Below are 19,603 nucleotides of genomic sequence, written 5' to 3'. Positions count from 1 at the left end.
GCATGTTCTCACCTATTTCTGACAAAACTGACTTTAAATTTAAATTTTCAAATATTTTATGAAACCATCTAAGCCAACAAAATAACTTCATCACATATAACACAGGTCTGCGATAAAAAAACGGTTGCATATTTAACTAGTGGGTTTAACATTATTTTTTGTGCTGATTGCGGAAAACATAGTGAAAAAATCAATCACCCATAGATAAGTCACATTTTCACCAGAAAGTTTTTATTTGTAAGGGTTTTCTGATTCAGTATGTGAATAATTTTGTTATATTATAGCCCATGTTAGTGGTCAATTTAGTCTTAATTATGGACTTTTAATGATGAAGAGGTAACTAAACAATGTATGTTATTTACAAACAAAAATGTTTTTACTCTATTTATTTCAATAAGACAATAAATCTAAACTGGGTAAATCCATTTCCTACTGGAACAAGACATGTTTTTGTCTGTCTGCCCCCTCCTCAATCCTACTATCTGCTAGGCGTCATGACCTATGCTAGGCTGTGATCTTGGTTGAAGTCAGTGACTCAGTGTGCAGGGGAGTTAGCACTGTGCTGTACACATCAAACAGTTTTGTGTCACGGTTTTAGAAGAAATGGCTACTAGAGGTTGTGTCAATTCTCCTAACTATTTCTGTTATATTTGTATTTGTAGGTCTTATACCGTTAAGAAGAAACAAAGGAACATTTCAAATTTGTTCCCAAGGTGTATTTTGCATACTTTGGTACTAAATTACGGGACCAAGGTAAATCTTCCCTCCCCATATAGTGTGTTGAAGAACTGAGACAATTGTTTTAAGGTAAGAAGAAATCATTTCGTCTTGGAGTACCCATGATATGGAGAGAGCCTAAAAATCGCAGTGATGACTTAATTTTGTTCTTGTTCAGAGTAAAGTTTCAATTTAAAAAAACAGGAAGGACATTTCATACTTAACCAACATACGTTCGGTTATTTGCCTTGTTGCTCATGGACCTGGCTTGCCTATTCCTTCACCTCTGGATACCCTGGATAATATTTTAGACAATTTAGACCAAATGTATTGACAACACACACATTGTCATTTTTCTGTTCAAGTAGCAGCGATAGTAGTGACAACTACAATCCAGGTACCAATGGCCCTGAACTTTTCTCTCAATCAGACTTGAACGATTTAGTACGAGATCTAGGCCTCCCAAAGGAACTGAAGTTTTAGGGTCCAGATTTAAAGAAAAACGTATGTCTGCCTCCAGTGTTTCATTTTCATGGTACTTATTTAGAGAAAAGGAATTTGTACCTTTTTTCACAAGAGGATTACCTAGCCCTAGCTGTAGTTCTTTACAATGGTAACCAATATGCTTCTATGCCTGTTGGACACAGTCCATTTGAAAGAATGCTACGAGTTTGTTCTAATTAAGCTCAGCTACTCTGACCATAAATGGATCATTTGTGGGAATTTGAAAGTTTTTCCATGTTACTAGGTCAACAAAGTGGTCACACAAAGTTTCCATGTTTCCTCTATGAATGGGACAGCAGTGACAGAAAAACAACACTATGTCAAGCAAACGTGGCTGATCATTTTGCAGATCTGTGTAGTTAGTAACACTGTAAAATGTTATATGATTAGTGTATACTCTGTTTATTAATTTGTTTATTCTGTTTTTGAACTAAATTGCAACTTTCTTGCCTTTTGATCCCGTTATCAATAGAGTTTTTTCTTAGACCAAGAGAAACCTGTGTATCAAGTTTCAAGAGTTATCAAACAGATGACGACACAATTTTTATTAACTCTATGCAGAATTACCTCAGTACATTTCTGTATTTCTTTGTAAGATTCCATTCAATGTTATGGATATAGTTAAGAATAATTGAGATGAGAAAATATTTTGTTGAAATGAGAGTGAACGCAAATTGTAGTTACAGTATCTACTGAAGAGCAATAATAATTTATATCTATAGTCTTTCATTAATAACAGTGACAATGGAAAATAAGATAACTACAATTTTATAATTGTTCTGAAATATTTATTATATTTGTTAATCACATATTCTGATGTAAAGGTAGTAATTCTATCAATCTAATTCAATTAGTCTAATTTTGTTAAAAAAATTCCTTTTATATTTTTTATGTATACAGAAACATATGTAGTTAAATCTATTTCAGCCTCCTTGTATTTCAGTATTCAAGCAAAACTTGTCAAATTTCTTCTAAAAATAGGACTAGAGGAAGCAAAGACCTTAATCTTGACTGAATAGGTGAAGAGGCTGATCTTGACTCCGGCCCCTCCACCCCCTATCTTTCATCTTCTCCCAATTCTGTCAATATTATCAACAAATCTGACAATATAAGTTTGTCCATTCAGTATTTAGGGACTTGGTAGTTTTCCCATTAAACCATCAATGTAATAAATCCCATTAGTAAATTGTAATAACTGGAATAGATGTTATTATAATGATTTATATTTACCACCTTGTTTCATGTGCTGTTGTGTGTCACACTATTAATATTGTTCTTAACTTCTAATACTTGGACAAGGGAAAAATATTGTACATAATCAAATTAAAGGCAATTCCTGTCTGATGACTCTTGTTATATCTCATCCAGTATAAGTTTGAGAGCAACCCTGTTTTCTATTATCTGTTTTCACACTCTTTATGGTTTTGGGAGCTAAATTTAGCTACTCATTCTATTTTGCAAATGAAAGTAATTATTTTCCCTTTGTAACTTAGATAGAAGAATCAACTCTTCATCAGGTGTTAACATCCTACAACTTCACATGAAATATTCATTTTCAATAAAATTTACTACTTCACTTTTTCTCTGAGGTTCTAATGTACACATACGTCTTCTTTCTTCTTCATGAGAATTAGATAAATTACTTAGATAGCTGTAGAATGATGTGATGTTACACAATGTTAATGAATTTGCTTCATGATTCTGTCACTACAACCAACTTTGTTTTACCCATTTAGAGATATAGTATTGTAAAATTGGCTGTGCCTCCATTGGTACCAAAGTGTTCAGATGAACTACATTTCATTATTACTGTATTTAGTATCAATCAACAGATGTCTCGTAGGTTCCATGTAACATTGAAACTCATTGTTAATGTTCTTCACAAGTCACAAAATACCTCAAAATAATCACTCTTAACATAGGCTATATGACAAATTAACAAACATACCGATCAACAGTAAGTAATATGGTGCTAAACCAACTGATGGTTCATCTGCTTTGAGCACTCGTGTTGGCTGGTGGCCGGACTGCTACTCACCAATCTGCCAATAACCAGTCTGTAGTGAAGCCTGTGCAATTCAATGTCATCTCTAACCACACCTTGTTGTTGCAAGCACGCTATTGTACTTCACTTCAACTGAACACTCAGCATAGCTGTGTTGATGCATGTCTATAAAGTAAAAGGATAAGCATACATAAGATTATCAGGATTTACAACTATCATGCTTTAAAGTATTATTTACTTATGCCTGAACTGTGTGAAATCAAGACATAAATTAGTGATGAGCAGATTTTGGGAAGCATTTGGACATCTTCCTTCTTTATATTCTTATAAACAGTCCTGACAACCTAAACACAAGTGCAGCAGAGAAGACTGTTGGGGTCCGGCCAATAGCGGCACTGTTGCCATATTGCCTCACACCTGGCACAAACGCACTCAATATGGTGACTTTAATTTTGTCTGAAATTTATCAGAGGATATCTGGCATTCTTGTATTCTCTTAATCAAGTGTTACAGAAATCTATTATGATTTCTGGGAAATAAGATACAGTACAATATCATTATTTTGCTTTGTATTAGGCTATACACTTTTTTGGATTTGACAGTTTTTAACACTGATTTGTAAGGTATTATTACAACCAATATTTTAAGAAGTATTTATTACAATTTATTGCTAATTTTTAATAAATCCAGCATGGTTTAACATTTTATACTCTTTGTATTAAATATAAATACTGGATATCCCAATAATATTTTAACTGTTGGGAAATAATAAAACATCATTTAAAACATATTTGAGCAGGATGTAATTTTTTTACATGCTTGAAGAAAGTAATTAATATTCTACGGTATTAAATATATGTTTAAATACATGGTTAAATACTTTTTAAATTTAAACAATTTATATCATACTTCATAAAATAATACACATTATTTATATTTTAGGCATAGAAAGTAGTCCAGACACAATGTGAAAGAAAACTTAAAAAAACCCCAGCTGACCTTGCAAATATTTTATTTACTGATTTATTAGATGTTAATAGATCCATCAAATAGAAGAAGCTGTTTTAATATCAGAGAGGAGATGAAGGATTAACAAGTATGAAAAAGAATCTGCTATTATTATTCTGGTTGTGAGTGGTGTACTTTTACTAAATCACTTGTTTAGTATTTTAGTAACCCTTATATATTTATGTTTATAGGAATACGACAGCTTTCAGTTCAAAACAGGTATACATTTCGAAAGAAATTTTTAATATGAAATTGAGCAATTTTTACTACGGTATGTTAAACTGTTCTCTTAAGGATGTCTCTATCCCTTACTTTACCCATATCCAGAAAGGGAAGTTTATTCTTTTTACTTCTACCTCCATGATGAAATGAATAAAGGGATAAATGTTATTTAGGTGGGATAAAAATAATTTACTTTAATGTACAAAATATTTGGGATTTTTTTACAAATGAGTCTGTTTGTCTTACAAGTAGTGTCAGGATGCCCAAGAGGATTTTAAATTATTCTCTACATTACACTATTCTGGAAACTAATTCTTAGCCAAAGAGGAATGCCAGGTTTGTAAAATGTTTAGGCCATACATGTGTATACTTTAGAACGATGAGTAGTATTATCTGAATCTGTCTGAAAAATGTTCTATAATTTATGAAAGGTTATGGTTATTTTGCGCTAAAATGAATTGGCTGGATATTTATAAAGCTTAGTGTATTTGCCAGGGTTGAAAGTTATGTTGTTATAATTTTTCTCTATATACCTTACTGTGCCTTGTACAACACTCATATTTCTTTTGTTAGATGGTAGAATTTTATCTGTATGATCTTTTCCTAGGATTGATACTACTCTCCTAAGAAAAATTGATTTTGTTAGAGGAATTTTGCTCAGTATAAGAACTAGGGCACTAACATTGGTCACTCTATTCCTCATATAAATGAGTAACAGCTGATTTGGTTCCAATGAAGATGCCCAAAACCTTTACTTATTTATGAATGATGGAAAAGTTCAACCCTTTGGATAAAATAGTTTCTGTTTTACTTAATACCCAGGATGACATGTTGTAAATTATTTGTGTTATATGCATTTGTGTTTTTGTTATTGAGAAAGACATATTTGTTGGCATAAGTTTTTTAAGTTTAGAAATCTCTTATTTCTTATACGATTCTGTAAATTTTCATATCTATTTTGGATGCTCTTAAAGATATTTCTGGATTTGTTGACAATCATTAAAAAAAATTTTAATGCTGATTTAGTGAATACTTTTTCCCGATGATGATGAGCAATTGTTTGTATAATTTTAATGTCAATGCTGATTTAGAGGATATTTTTTTCTGATAATGATGAGAAATTCTTTGATTAATTTTAATTTCAATGCCGATTTGGAGAATATTTTTTCCCAACTATGATGAGCAGTTATTTCTTACGTAAATATATAAAAAAAGGAGTCATTATTTTATTTGCTTTCTTTTACAGCTTTATTGCTGTAAAAGGGCAGTTTGAGAGAATAACCTTTAGGGATTAGATATACATCCCTATTTTTTTGTACAACAAGTCAGATGGTGGGGATGCTTGCAAGTTTTTAAGTTTATTTTCACACCTGAAAAAAGGATAGATTCCAACCCTTGAAACATAGTGTTCTTTTTTTTAACATATAATGATGGCAATTTCTGAAATCCTTTTATTCTTTCAAGGTTATTGCTAGTTATTTTATATATTTTCTAACCAGTAGAATAGGGATTTTGTTGCTTCAAAGAGTTAATTGATATAACCTTTTATTGTAGAAAATCCTTTGTAATATAAAACCCTTATTTAACAAAATTAAATGGCGGATTAAAACCAATCGCTTACATGGAAGTGCACAAAATATAATGGAAAGTTTTAATTATATACTGTGATCAAATATTCCTAAAAATAATTTTGTAGTTCTAAATACACTGATAAATAGAGCTTCAATTGCTGCCTTATATAAAATCATGGGAAGAAAGGGTGAGTAGAAGTTTTTAGGCTGTTGGATGCAAAACCTAAACATAACTAAACGCTTTGTAACAATGATTGACTACATATAATATAAAGCTGGATAAAACATGCCAACTTGTGACAAAAAAGCCATAAAGCATTGTTGTATGCTGAAGAAGCAAATGTTGAATAAAGAATTGAAGGAAAAGCAGGACTATGATTTGGAATTTTTATGTATGTAAAGTTGTTGCTATTATTGTCTCCAGTGTATGGCTACTTTCTGTTATTTGACAAAAAAATGTATATAAATTATCTCAGAAAGTACTCACACCAGCTTCAAGATTTTACCACATGTTTATAACATTAGTTTACAAGTAGCCTAGCAGTTTAAGTTACTTAAAAAATAAAAATTAAAAAATTAAAACTAATTAAAAACATTCTAACTCATATATTTTTTGTAAAATATTTTTAATCTGCTAGGATTTATTTAAAATCATGTTCACCAACAAAGTAGGCATTTCACTAAAGTATATTACTGCTTCCTGAGATATGTAATGGGTCATTAACCTAGCCAGATTAACATGGTCGTTATAGGAACATACATCTTACCTTAATGAAGAACAAAAAATACAATATTTAACAGATAATATACAAACCATAAAATAACAGCTCAAATACAATAAATGATAGATGTCTTGTTATTGATTATTATAGATTTTTATAGATCAGGTAAAATACTATGAAATAAATAGTTTAATTATTTTCTTAGCTAAATCCAATTCTCTGTCGGTAATATTTTCTTTCTGTCAATTTGCCATTCATATGCACTCTTGATAAGTTCCATTTTAGAATCCTAATGTGTAGAATAAAGAAACTGGTGTAGAGATACACACCCTAGTTGAATTTTAATATTTCTGGGAGGAGTTACTCATTTCTCACATTATTCCCAGTTATTCCTCATATATGTTATACATACTGTTGAGCAATACCCTAGTTGATCGTGGGAATAATTTAGAGCAGTACATTATTGACATGGATTGTGCTGGTGAATATGATTCAGAAGATATAAAGAGCAATAAAGGCCATAGTGGGTTGGTATCCAATTTCTATTTGTGCATAGTCAAGTACACAAGCTACAGAATAAATGTAATGCTGTATCTCTGCATCTAAAGGTGGGTAGTGAGATTGATCTAGAAACTCCTGATGTCATAATCACCATTCACTGTGAGACTAGCAATCTTATCTCTTCAGTCTGAAACTCCAGGGATGTAATCAGGCATTTTCATTAGGATTGCAAAATGTACACAAGCAATCCCAACTTTATTTATGAGCATTAGGAGGAATCCCATCGCTGTCTTCAACCTACTCCATTTTTCTACTTCACCGTTTGTGCAATGAAATCATAGAGAAAAGGCAAGGAAAGTTTTGCAATGTGTCTGGCTTATTCATAACAATACCCCTTCCTGCACAGCATTGATTCCCAAGGTAACTGTGGAGGACTGTGGTTTCCAAGAAATCACTTATCTACCTTGAAGCCTAGATCTGGCCCCCAGTGACATTGACCTATTTTCCAAATTGAATTGAAATCTGATTTTTGTGAATGAGATTTAACATAGAAGAAGAGCTCCAAACAACTGTGGAAGAACATTTTACAGACAAGGAGGAAAACTACTTTTTGTAGGTATGGAAATATTACCTAAGCGTTAAATGAAGTTTGTAGAATTTATAGGATAATACATTGAAAAACAATAGACTTAATTTATTTTTAGCACCTTTCTTTCTTTTCTAACCAGAAATTTATGAAGTATATTTCTAAACATATTTTTAGTATTTTTAATTGTTTAGCTAAGTTTGACTGAAAATATTCATTAGATGAAACACAATTGCAGAGGAAGATTGATACCCTGAGAAGACCTCTAATGATGGCCATTATATAATTACTTTTGTGCAGAAACTTGAGTTGTAATTGTATGTTTTCCTGAAAATTTTCACAATTTTTAAATGCATCATATATCTGCAAATAGGTAACAAATATATTAGCTTATAAGTAACAAATGGCAAGCTGTGTCACAAAAAATTTTAGAAATTGTAAATAGTTAGCAACGATTGTAATGTTTAACATTTTTGCTACAATAAAAATAATATTAATTTTCAAAATGATAATCTAACTGTTATTATACTTGAATAAGCTTTAATAGGTACTTTTTATGTAGATTATTAGTTAGATTTTAATAGAAGTGGTTCAATAGAAATTTAAAAAAATCTTTAATAAATTAACATAGTAATTTTTTTATAAAAAGTTTACTATTTAAGGCTGTAATAAATGAAAGTCTAATACAATAAATTATTATTTTAATACACATTCATAATTATTGATTTAGCTCTCCCCATATTTTTATGGTAGTTCTTGGCTTTTTCAATTAGAAAGCTTAATTATAAAAAAGTTCTGCAAAAACACTTAAATGCTTCTAAATCTCTTTTACTATTGAAATTGTATATTTTGCAAAACTGTGCAACAAAAATTGAAGAACTAAAATGATTGAGGATTTATATTTAAACCCTTGGACAAAAACTAAAGAGTACCTGAATAAAATTAAAAATTGTATGAATATGTATCATTTTGATAGAATATCCCAAATATTTTGGTATGCAAACGTTTTAATTATAACATATAAATTGTTAAACAATTCTAATTATTTTTGTTTACATTTCACTTACTAACACTTGCCATGGATTGTTCCCAATAAGTTTAAGCTGTTAAGCGTTATTTCCTAATCTGGAAATAGAAAGCCTTTCTCTTAGGACCGGTATCACCGTGGTTGCTACATACCATGCAAATGCACACAGCGGAAAACATGCATATAAGGAGGGATGAAAGAATGAAAAAGAGAAAATAATACAGCATTACTATATCTTTTACCTGTTTTACTTGTTAAAAACTCAATATATATTTGTATATATATATATATATATAATTCAAATACACCAAGGTTAAAACTGCATCATATTTAAAATTTAGCTAGTGAGTTGAATTAGATTTAGAAGCAGAAAGAAATTGCCTTCTGTGGAGGTCACTATGATTAACATGTAGACAATACATGTTTGATCATATTGTTATATTGTTTGATTTTATGCAAATTTACATTTTGAAACATTATTACAAAAATATGATATTATTTTCAAAATGAGTTTGTGGCATGATGAAGAACAATTTCCTCTTTAATTTATAGTGTATCATTTCACTCTGTATTAGTTGATCCAATAACTACTTTTTATTTCACTATTGTTTTTATGTCTTTTTTGAACACTCTTTAGATTTTCGGTTATTTTTCATAAATAAATAATTTATAACACATCTATGGTTGAAAATGATTGAATCCAGTTTTATAATATAACTTATTACAATTTATATGGCATGTAATTTATTTTTATAAAATCAGGTGCTGTCAGGCACAGTGTCCACTATAAGGGCAGTCCATATCTCAGTTAAGGATTGTCCTAAAAATTGTATAAAATGTTAATAGAATAATAGAAGAATTTAAATTCTAAATTTGATATGTTTGCTTAGGAAATTGTAAAGACATGACTGGATGGGTTAAGGAGCTAAATTAATGTTCCCAATTAAAATTGAAATTATATGAAAAGTTGGTCCGAAAAACCCATAGTATAGACACATTTATTCATGTTTATGAATTTAAAACATCACTCTATGTTAGTTCTTTGTTCTCTATTTATAGTTACCGTACATTACTAGATGTTTTTATAAATAAGGTATATGTTATTTAAAATTAACTATGTCTAGAACATGATAATTGGCAGACTTTTATCCTATTTAAATTATAAAACCAGATTATATCCAAATATTTGTCCTAATAATTGAGTTTTTTATGCTTTAGATGTTTTTTGTTTTAGAGCTCTGCATGTACTGATTGCTTTTTTGTGGCAATCGTGCGCATTGAAATGTTTTGTCAGTGTATTCCTTATTTTGTTTGTTGCTTAGACAAGTAAATTTGCTGTTTATATGTTTTAATATTACTTTAGATTTAAAAATTATATTTAAAAATTTTATATTAGTACAGAATTAGGGTAGAAATCCTGAATCCATAACCATTACCAGAAATTTAGCTTTTTCAAAATCTATAAATGTGTTATACAAGCACATAGGAAGATGATTAATAATTGTAAAAATAGATGAAACTGTTTCTGTTGAAATCACAATGTTTTATTTAAAACTGTTAAACATATTTAGGAGATGTGTTTTAGTATGGCTATTTATACTGGAATTACTGATACAAATTTTAATAAATAGGATTCCTATAAGTGTGATAAAGGTGTACAAACACTCATTTTAAACTAATAATGTTTTGCTCCAATAATGTCATGGTTTTAGGGTTTCAAAGATATTTTTCGAGCTGTGACTGAAAATTATTGGGATGATGGTATTGATGGTTGGTGAGTTAAATTAAAATTATTAATTAATTGTGAATAACATACTAATACATTTACTGTATACTATTGTTGTGTAATCTAATCTGCTTTAACAAATTTCTATTTTCAATAAAATTATTAACATTGTAATGGGTTACTAATAATAATGATTGATTTTTTAATGGTCAAGCATGTTGATTTAAGTAATCAATTTACAGTTTTTTAAAATAATTTCTTAACATTAGTCTGTACCTATTTGATATTTTACAACTTGTCCATTTGAATACTGTTCATATTGTATTTAATAATAGTGTTCAGATTAGTTAGTATCTAACAAGAGTATTTCCATAAGCATGAATTTCTGGACAATCTAGTATGCAATATTCTTTCATCTTACAATGATTTCATTTTTTTTAAACTCACACTACAGAAACTGGTACTAATTTGAATTAGATAGTTGTGAGAGCTACTAACCAGGACCTAACTGTGATTGTAAGTAATGAGATATGGTGGATGGTGACAATGGGTTGTAGGGCCTCGAGAAGCAGTCCGCACTAGACCCAGCCCAAGCACTACTACCATGGAGGACGTCTTGGACTCCCTGCTGGGCCTCCCCCCCGCCTCCCGCTCCCCCTCCCCTTCCAGCCCTTCCCTCCCCACACAGCGCCGGTCCTGCGGGGATCTACACCAAGGTAGGACCACTCTGTAAGTTTCAAAATGGTGACATTTTCAATGCACTTTCAATTTAGTTTATGAATACTTTTGCAAATAACTGTAATGAGACTGGTGCACCTATGTTGCAAGCTAGAAACATTCCACTTTAGATTGATCAGTTGTGTGTTTGAGTTAGTTTGTTTATGTTTGCTATAGATTCTTTTTTAATACTTGATTATTGCTTAAACTGTATGTAATTCACTGTTCAAAGGTGCTTTTCCTTAAATTTTTCATAATTCATTTGAACTTGTATATGGGTGTATGAAGATTGTAACTAAGATTTGCCACCATTTGGTGGTTCGTATGTAAAACTGACACCAATCTTGAAAAATGTCACCAAATAAATGTTTTAGACTATATAGTGTTTTGAATTTAAAAATAAATATTATTAAAACGAGTGTATATAACTAATAGGAACTATGAATAAAATCGATGAGGGAAGAATAAGCCCTTCTAGTGTCAGTGTGAATATAATTCTTTGAGATCTAGCTTCCTGATTTATACAACTTGTTTTTTTTATCGTTGTATTAATTTATAATGTAAATGTTTGCTATATAATAAAAAAATAAACGTTTTGTTTGCAGCAATAATCAGATTTACCATGTCATAATAATAGCCAAAGTCTATATCCAAACAGCACAAACAACCAGTCAAGGATATTTTTTAGATTTTTCTTTAATAATAGACAAGAATAAAAACTGAAATACTTTTCATGTTGAACTCACAGCTATAATAAAATCATTGGCGTTGTTGTAAAACATTGTGCTGCCAGTACCTTATCATTTTCCTCAGTTGTTCGGTGCGGTTCATCTCATGTTCCTGTAGGTTTGGTTGTATGGAGTATTTATTAGTTTAGAATCAATTACGTCTTGTCAGAAGAACTAATGAATTTAAAATACCTTACAGTTCCAAAGATAGCTGGCAAGTTGGATGGAGTGCAAGTTATTGTTTAACTAGCGTAACGGTAGGGTGATCTGATACCTCTGAACTCCAGGTTGGAATGTTATGAAAGATAATTTTCCAGTGTTTCAAATGTGGCAGTTTAAAGGTGCACATTTGGCTAATATGTCGTGTAATTGACCAAACCTAATACAGTTATGAACAACTTTATAAATATATAAAATAGTCTATAACAAAGTAAATAGAACAGAGTGTGGATGACATTGTAGAAAGTAAAGAATCATGTGCACACTGCAAAAATGACCAAATATCCAATTATATACCTATAAATAGCCTACTGATCATGGCCATATATTGTTATCACAGCCATACAGTGGTGCTGCCAAACTTGTGCAGAGTAAACTTCTTTGTTTTGTATGCTGTCTCATCATAGATTAGAGTATATCACAGCTTCTGGTGGCCAATACCCTACACATATAGTATTATTTAAAGTGATACTATTATATTGATGTGTGTATTGATCAAATTCTGGAACTTTTAACCAACCTTCAAAAGTGTGAATAGAAGAAGGGGGTTTAAAAATAGTGTTGAAAAAAATTACGAGTATGTTAATATTATAGTCAATTAAATGTCTTAAGAATAATGCAGGTCTCCATTTAAGATTTTCTATTTACTCCACTTAATGAAGTGGAAAATAGAATAAAAATTTAATTTTTAACATGTGCAGAAATATAGGCAATTACAAACGACATGTTTGTTTCTATTTCTCATAGTTGGATAAGTATAAATCTTTGGATTGTGAGAACATTTTTGTAGTTTTGAATTTGAAAAATGGGGTGTGGTAAATTAGAAATTTTTATTTCATTTAGACTGATTTGAACAAAACTGTAAACATATAGGTTTTTTAGCAAAAGATAATTTATATTTTAAACTATTAGAGTCCATTGTAGTATTGGGTATAGAAGGAGAAAACTTTGATTATAATAATATAGACACTTGCGTAGAAATTTTAGGAGCTTTTTGATAGTATAATAATACAAAATAATAGTGAATACACTCCACTTTTTGTTTGTTTATTGTGTGTTTTGATTTTTGTCTTTAAGAACACAAATGTTGGTTTACACTGTTGAGTTTGAAACATTTGCCTGCTTTTAAGTTTCTTTGATGCTTTTTATTCATAGATATAAATTGTTTAACGTCAGTAAAATTACAATGAAAACATTGTTTATAATCTCAATAGAATTCATCATTTAAGTTAAAAAATAGTGAGTGCTCTTTCCAAATTCCCAGTTGTTTTAATAGAAGGTGTCATGCATCTCTCTTTATAAAATTTGACCCTTGATAGAGTTATTGGGAACACCTTTGGTTTACATGTTAATATTTTATATAATTATATAGGTTGCCTCATTACACTTACTGTAAAATGTAAGTGCACTAGGATTAGAAATATAGATTTAGAACTGAGTTAATAAATGCAAATTAATGTATGAGTAAAACGTATTTATGGATGTTTTGATCTATATTGTTAAGTGTAACAAAAACAGCAACAATGCATTTCATGACTTACAGCCTCTGTGAGTTAGTTATCCATAGAAAATGAGATCAGTAGAAACCACTGCTAGCTTCTTACCTTAAAAATTACCTTTAAATGTCATCAACCCTATGTTTTGGTCTTTTATGTGCTGGCCAATTCATCATTATGTGCTGATTAAAAAGAATAGTTACATATGTAAAATTTACACTGGTGTTAATAGGCATTTTAAAACTTGAAAACTATACAAATTTTGTCCAAATTAATTATGCCACAAATTAATTGCCACAAATTATACCACAAAAGGCATAAATTAATTCAAAAGACCACTTTGTAGGTAATGTAATGCCTGAATAAGGATTCTATCACAATTTAAGTATGTTTGTCCATATCAGCTTTGAGAAAACTTGTGTTCTGACTAACTGATAAAAATACTCAAATATTGTTCCGATTTCAACTCTATTCTTAAGTGTACAGTCAATTTTAGACTAAATCTTAAGAGGTATAGTCATATATATTTCATTAGACCACTTCATTGAAATTAATACAAAATCAACTTTCTTACAATGTAGCTTATAGTAGGGATGCTAAATTTGCAGTTACTAAAGCGTCATGGGGGACCTGTTGGATTGTAAAGATTAGGTCCTAAAACAAAAAAGTTTATGTTAAGTTTATCATTTTAGTGGGGAGGTGAGCATGCACTAATTTTAAAACATGTAAGAAAAAATAGTCACATGGAAATATTGAGCGTGTCAGACATTCATAGTTTATATGTGCTATATCTTTCTGATAATCGAGAGATATTAATCTGACGAGTATTGAGCGGATCGTTGCCGTAAAAAGAGGTAAGAAAAAAAAAAATTCAAGCGTGTCAGATAATCAAACTCAAGATAAGTGAACTCAAAAAAGTTTCCTATTCTAATGTCTAACAATTTGGATGTGACCAAAAGTCATGACAGATTTTTGAAGATGTAAAAAATGTGACCTTGAAGTACTCGAGTGTGTTAGACTTTTATACAGACAGTTCAACTTGATGTACTAGTCATCCTAAATAATAATCTAACAAATATATGGAGGAACATTGGTAATCTAACAATTAGACATTTTTTTTCTTATAACTGGATGTAATAAAAGAATGTACATATATATGTACAATTCTATCATTTATTGGTATAAAACTATAAATTTATCACAACATTTTCGCTCTTTTTTGTTAATAACTTTGTTAATTTTATTTTTATGACAAAAAGTTACAGGATTAAAGTTATAGAAAATCTTATTAGCACCAAAAAATGTTAAAAGATTTTTTTTGTAAAATCAAAAGTTTGTAAGATAAATAAAAAAACCGTTTGCACTCCTTTTTTCAAGATGGTGGCCGAGAGACAAGAGTCACGACCCTACAAAGTTGGAATTAAACTTTTGATAACCCCCGATTGACTTTAAAAAAGTAAAAAATTGTGTCCTCTAAAAATTGTAAACCCAAATGTGACTTCAATGGACTATTTATTAATCTATTACATTAATACTTACTTGCCTACTGGTTGTACTAGTAGTCTGCATTGTGGGTGTGCTAAAAATAGATAATTCAGGAATCTCTTGAGCAAGTTCTGGTGCATCACATTTCTGTGCACTTTTCGGCGTAAAATTTCATTTTTCCATTGAAAATCGGATGGTATTTTTATAGTTGTAAAAAGTTTGTAACACAGGGCATGATAGCCATTCTTTTAAGATGTTTTCTTAGAAATTTAGACCGTAACATAAGCATTGCTAGATTTTATTCGAAACGGTTCCCTTTATGATACTCCAAAACAGTTATACTTTTAAAAAGTTTCTGGTGTAAACTTTTTATTGCTTAACATGTTTCTTCTCCACAAAATACAAATTTCACACTTACATCAATCATTATTGTTATACATATCAAACTTATTGCATTAAATTCACAAAATTGTTTTACGACATAACAAAAACACCAAAGTGTCATTTCATAAGTTGCCAGGTTCTAAAGTCTATAATAGCAAACATGTTATTATTGTGATCAGCTGGAATGGAATAATGGTGGCAGAAGGTAGAGTTGGGATAGCGCGAGAGAGTGAGAGATAGAGAGAGAGTGAGAAGGAAAGAGAGACGTGGAGTGGGAAATACAGTTCTCAGCAGCTATACGATCCACACTTTATTTATGGTTTTAGCTACATTGCTCCATGAATACAGCAGATTATATTTTTTCCGTAATCCTTAAAGATTTTCCTTCAAAATAAAAAAAATTCAACCGCTCTTGAGTATTTCAAGATGATGTTTTATTACAACTTTGTGACTCGCCCATTTCTTTACGCCACGATCATATTGTCAGATTATTGAAGTATGTACTGTTCTTCATTTACTAAACTTAACTTGTCTTAATCTGATGCGCTCGATTTTTCTTGAGGATCGTATTTTTTTACTAATTTGATGGATTGCCCTCAACGCAAGGCTCTATATTAAGGGTCCATATATGGTAAAGGTACATTTCAAGGTACAAGGTTTCTCCCCATATGATTTTCTGACACGCTCGAGTAACACGCAAAATCCCTGCTTGGGCTCTCCCATTATTACACTATGGTCACAATCTTGCCTAGAATAAATGTATTATTCTGAAAATTGGAAAGAGTTTCGTCTCTGAATCTATTTATGGCTAAGCCATAAGTGGTGAAATACAACCATAGTCCATTCTTAAATTAACAAATAAATACTGTATGTTTTACAGTAATTTTTTCAGTTGGCACAAATGTATTTTACTTTACTTTATGTAAGAAGAAAATCAAGAAAATTGACAGGATATTTATTTTGAGGTTTAACTACAGTTTGCTATATCTCACCATTTTCAGGCAACCATAAAGATCATAAAACTCCATTCTGTCATTGTTTCAATGGATATGGCCTATGTTTTCCTTTATTTTGGGCTACAAATAATCATATTTAGATTTTGTTAAACATATTTCCATAAGAAAACCTCCCTTTAATTTGAAATTAGGAGCCCTTTTCCTCTGATGAAGTTTTGAAACCTAGGACATGACAAATGTTAAGCTTCTTTAGGATGAAATTATTTTGCAAGTGGATACACTATTGAGTTTTCCTGCCTTATTCCATGCAGAATATTTTATAGGTTTGTGGTTCTCTTGCTACAAGTTGCACTATCAGTGAAAAAGTGTTGGGACTAAAGAAAAAACCTAATATTGGCAGTAGCTATAAGATTGAGGTCATTGAAGCAACAACATGCAAAATGAAACAAACAACAAAATTGTACAGCTGACTGTTTATGCAGTATTGTATTGTACAAAACTGAAGCATTATATTTTAAATACAAATTTGAAAGATTATTTCAAAAATTGTTATTTAAATAATGTATCACTGAAATATTTTGTTTTCAGAGTCAGCTAGCAGTGGAGGGGAGGGGGCTCCTTTCGAACCAGAAATGGGGAGGCGCCGTAGTGAAGGATTTGATCCAAAGTTCACATCAGCCCCGAGAGGTCGTAGAGTTTCTTTTGAAGTTGAAGGAAATGGACTTGTCCGCTGTCGATATTCTAAGTGCGGAAAGACATCCAATGTTACAGATGCACGTAGAACATTTAAAACCTGTCATAATTGTGCTCATGTCTATTGTTCGAGGGAGTGCCGTAGAGCCCACTGGGAGAAACACCGAAAGACTTGCCTACACTCACGGGTCGGAGCACTGTGCCGCCGCGTACTCTCCACAGTCAAGGAGGACTCGGAAACCTTACACCACATTTCTCTGTTGGCTCGTAGGGGCTTCTTATCTCGAGGTAGAGGTGCGGTTAAGAGTTTTTTTTCTAGTCCTGAACTAGCTGAAAGGTTCGTTTCTAATGGATTACCAGATATGGGAGAACCTACCTATATCAGGTGGGCCGATTTGTTACCTAATGAAATGGGACCAGAACTATATAAAGAGCTCTTAAGGCTTTGTAAATCATACAATCCTGATACTAGATTAGTTTTATATGTTGCTGTGTGTGTGGTCAGTGAAGTTCCAACCAGTGGAGCTGTGAAGTGGGAACGTCAGCTGGTATCCAGATGTGCCAAACTGAGACTTAGTAAACCTTTAATTCCACCCAAACAGCCAGCAGCAAATATCACCAGAGATAGTGAAGATCCCGAAACTCTGATTCTGACCTCATTACCAGGAGTCAGCCAAGGTAACCAACGAGCGAGGCAGATCAGCTTCACCAACATTCAACGTCATCTCAGGCAGCGAGGCGTCAGTTTACGGAAACAGTTCCCAGAAGTGTACCAACGCTTGTGTGCTTATGTGGAAGGGTCCTCTGAGAGGTTCACTCCAGTCACTATCTATCCAAAAGACTCCGCTACAGGGAAAAGCTTCATGTGTATAATTATGCCAGACGCTGAACCAGAAAAACTTGAATTGTTACCAACTGACAGCACAAGGGTTCAGACTATCGATATTAGCCAAGAGACACAAGTATCTTAAATTGTTTTATAGCTTAATATACAGCGGAAATACTAATACTTATGAATAATTCTTACTACTAACAATCAGCTAATGATATTTACTATTATTTTATTTCTGCGTAAATTGTTATGCATTCATAAAAAGAATTTTTCAATTTATCATAGCTTTGGTTTACAGTATCTTTATCAGCTAAAACATTTAGAAGAAAACAGTGAACAAAATTGTAACTTGGATATCAGCCATAATTCCTTGGTTGAATTTCTGTCCTAAAATGGAATATCCTGCTTGTAAAACGGTTGAAATGTCAATTTGAATGTTGTTTTTTTAATGAAAAAAAGAACTGAAACAAATTATGTGCCAAAAATAAACGATAAAGTTTTTTTATAACTAGTGACATACCAATATCTGTATTTTTATGTTTTATCCATAAGTGCAATGTCACTGTATACAGGGTGTTCAGAATTATTGATGCAAATTTCACTGAATTATTGTTCTATTAATTTTATTAATCTGCCTATAGTGAATTATTTTAGTTTAACTAGGAAATCTCAGTGGCAAACTGCATTGATTCCACTATTATTTGAAGTAAACTATTCATCCTAATAATATTATAAATGTGAAAGTGCCTTTCTTTGTTTGTTTTGATTCACGTATAAACTATTCAACCGCTTGTACTGAAATTTTAAATGGAGATTCCTAGGGACCCTAGGATGAACATAGGCCTATTCCTATTTTGTAAATCCCCACTGGTCTTTAAAGCAGCAAAAATTCCCATCTTGGTCTCTAAAGTTGTGTAATGTGAATTCAAAGAGCCAGTTAAATGTATTCAATTGTTATGTGTAAACATTGTGTTATGATCATATGTTTGATTATTTGAACCAATATTTTGGACATCGTAACCATTTCTCACTGATGAGGTATATGATACTGATTAGGTATATAATACTTACATAATTCCTTGATTGGACTGAGGAAAGTTATCATATAGCATGGACTGGGATGCAATAACTTTATCATTTATTATCTTTACATATGGATGGTAACTGTCATAATGTAAGTATTGATATGTGTTTGTATTATTGTTGTTGATTTTAGTTTTTAATTTTTAATAATACCCATATAATTTAGATGACTATACTGCTTTGAATCCAACCACATTAAAAATTATATATAGGTCTTTTTATATTGTTTCTTGGGACAAAATAGCAAACTCCAATTTTGCGTTGGAAATATAATTAATTTGAACCAAAAGTACAAAACCTGAAATAAAAATTACACTTGCTTAAATTTTGGTACTCTTAATCATGAACTGTAACATTATCAGCTGTATAATGGGTACCTAATGAACGATATATGACTAATTCCACTTTGAAAATATCATAG

At 31.1% G+C, this 19,603-nt stretch overlaps 1 protein-coding gene across 1 annotated transcript in view; it reads left to right on the top strand.

The window, feature by feature from the left end:
• Positions 1–18,886, top strand: part of LOC124360408 — a 124,023-nt gene extending 105,137 nt beyond the window's left edge. The window contains 2 exon segments of the mRNA XM_046814015.1: positions 11,147–11,305; positions 17,163–18,886. Coding sequence (XP_046669971.1) covers positions 11,147–11,305; positions 17,163–18,238 — 1,235 coding nt within the window. The 3' untranslated portion in view covers positions 18,239–18,886.
• Positions 18,887–19,603: the final 717 nt, after the last annotated feature.

The sequence above is a fragment of the Homalodisca vitripennis genome, chromosome 4, assembly GCF_021130785.1.
Source record: "Homalodisca vitripennis isolate AUS2020 chromosome 4, UT_GWSS_2.1, whole genome shotgun sequence".
In the NCBI taxonomy this organism is placed as follows: Eukaryota; Metazoa; Arthropoda; class Insecta; order Hemiptera; family Cicadellidae; genus Homalodisca; species Homalodisca vitripennis.
Note: the sequence above shows the minus strand (reverse complement) of the source record. Positions and strands in the feature narration are given on the sequence as shown.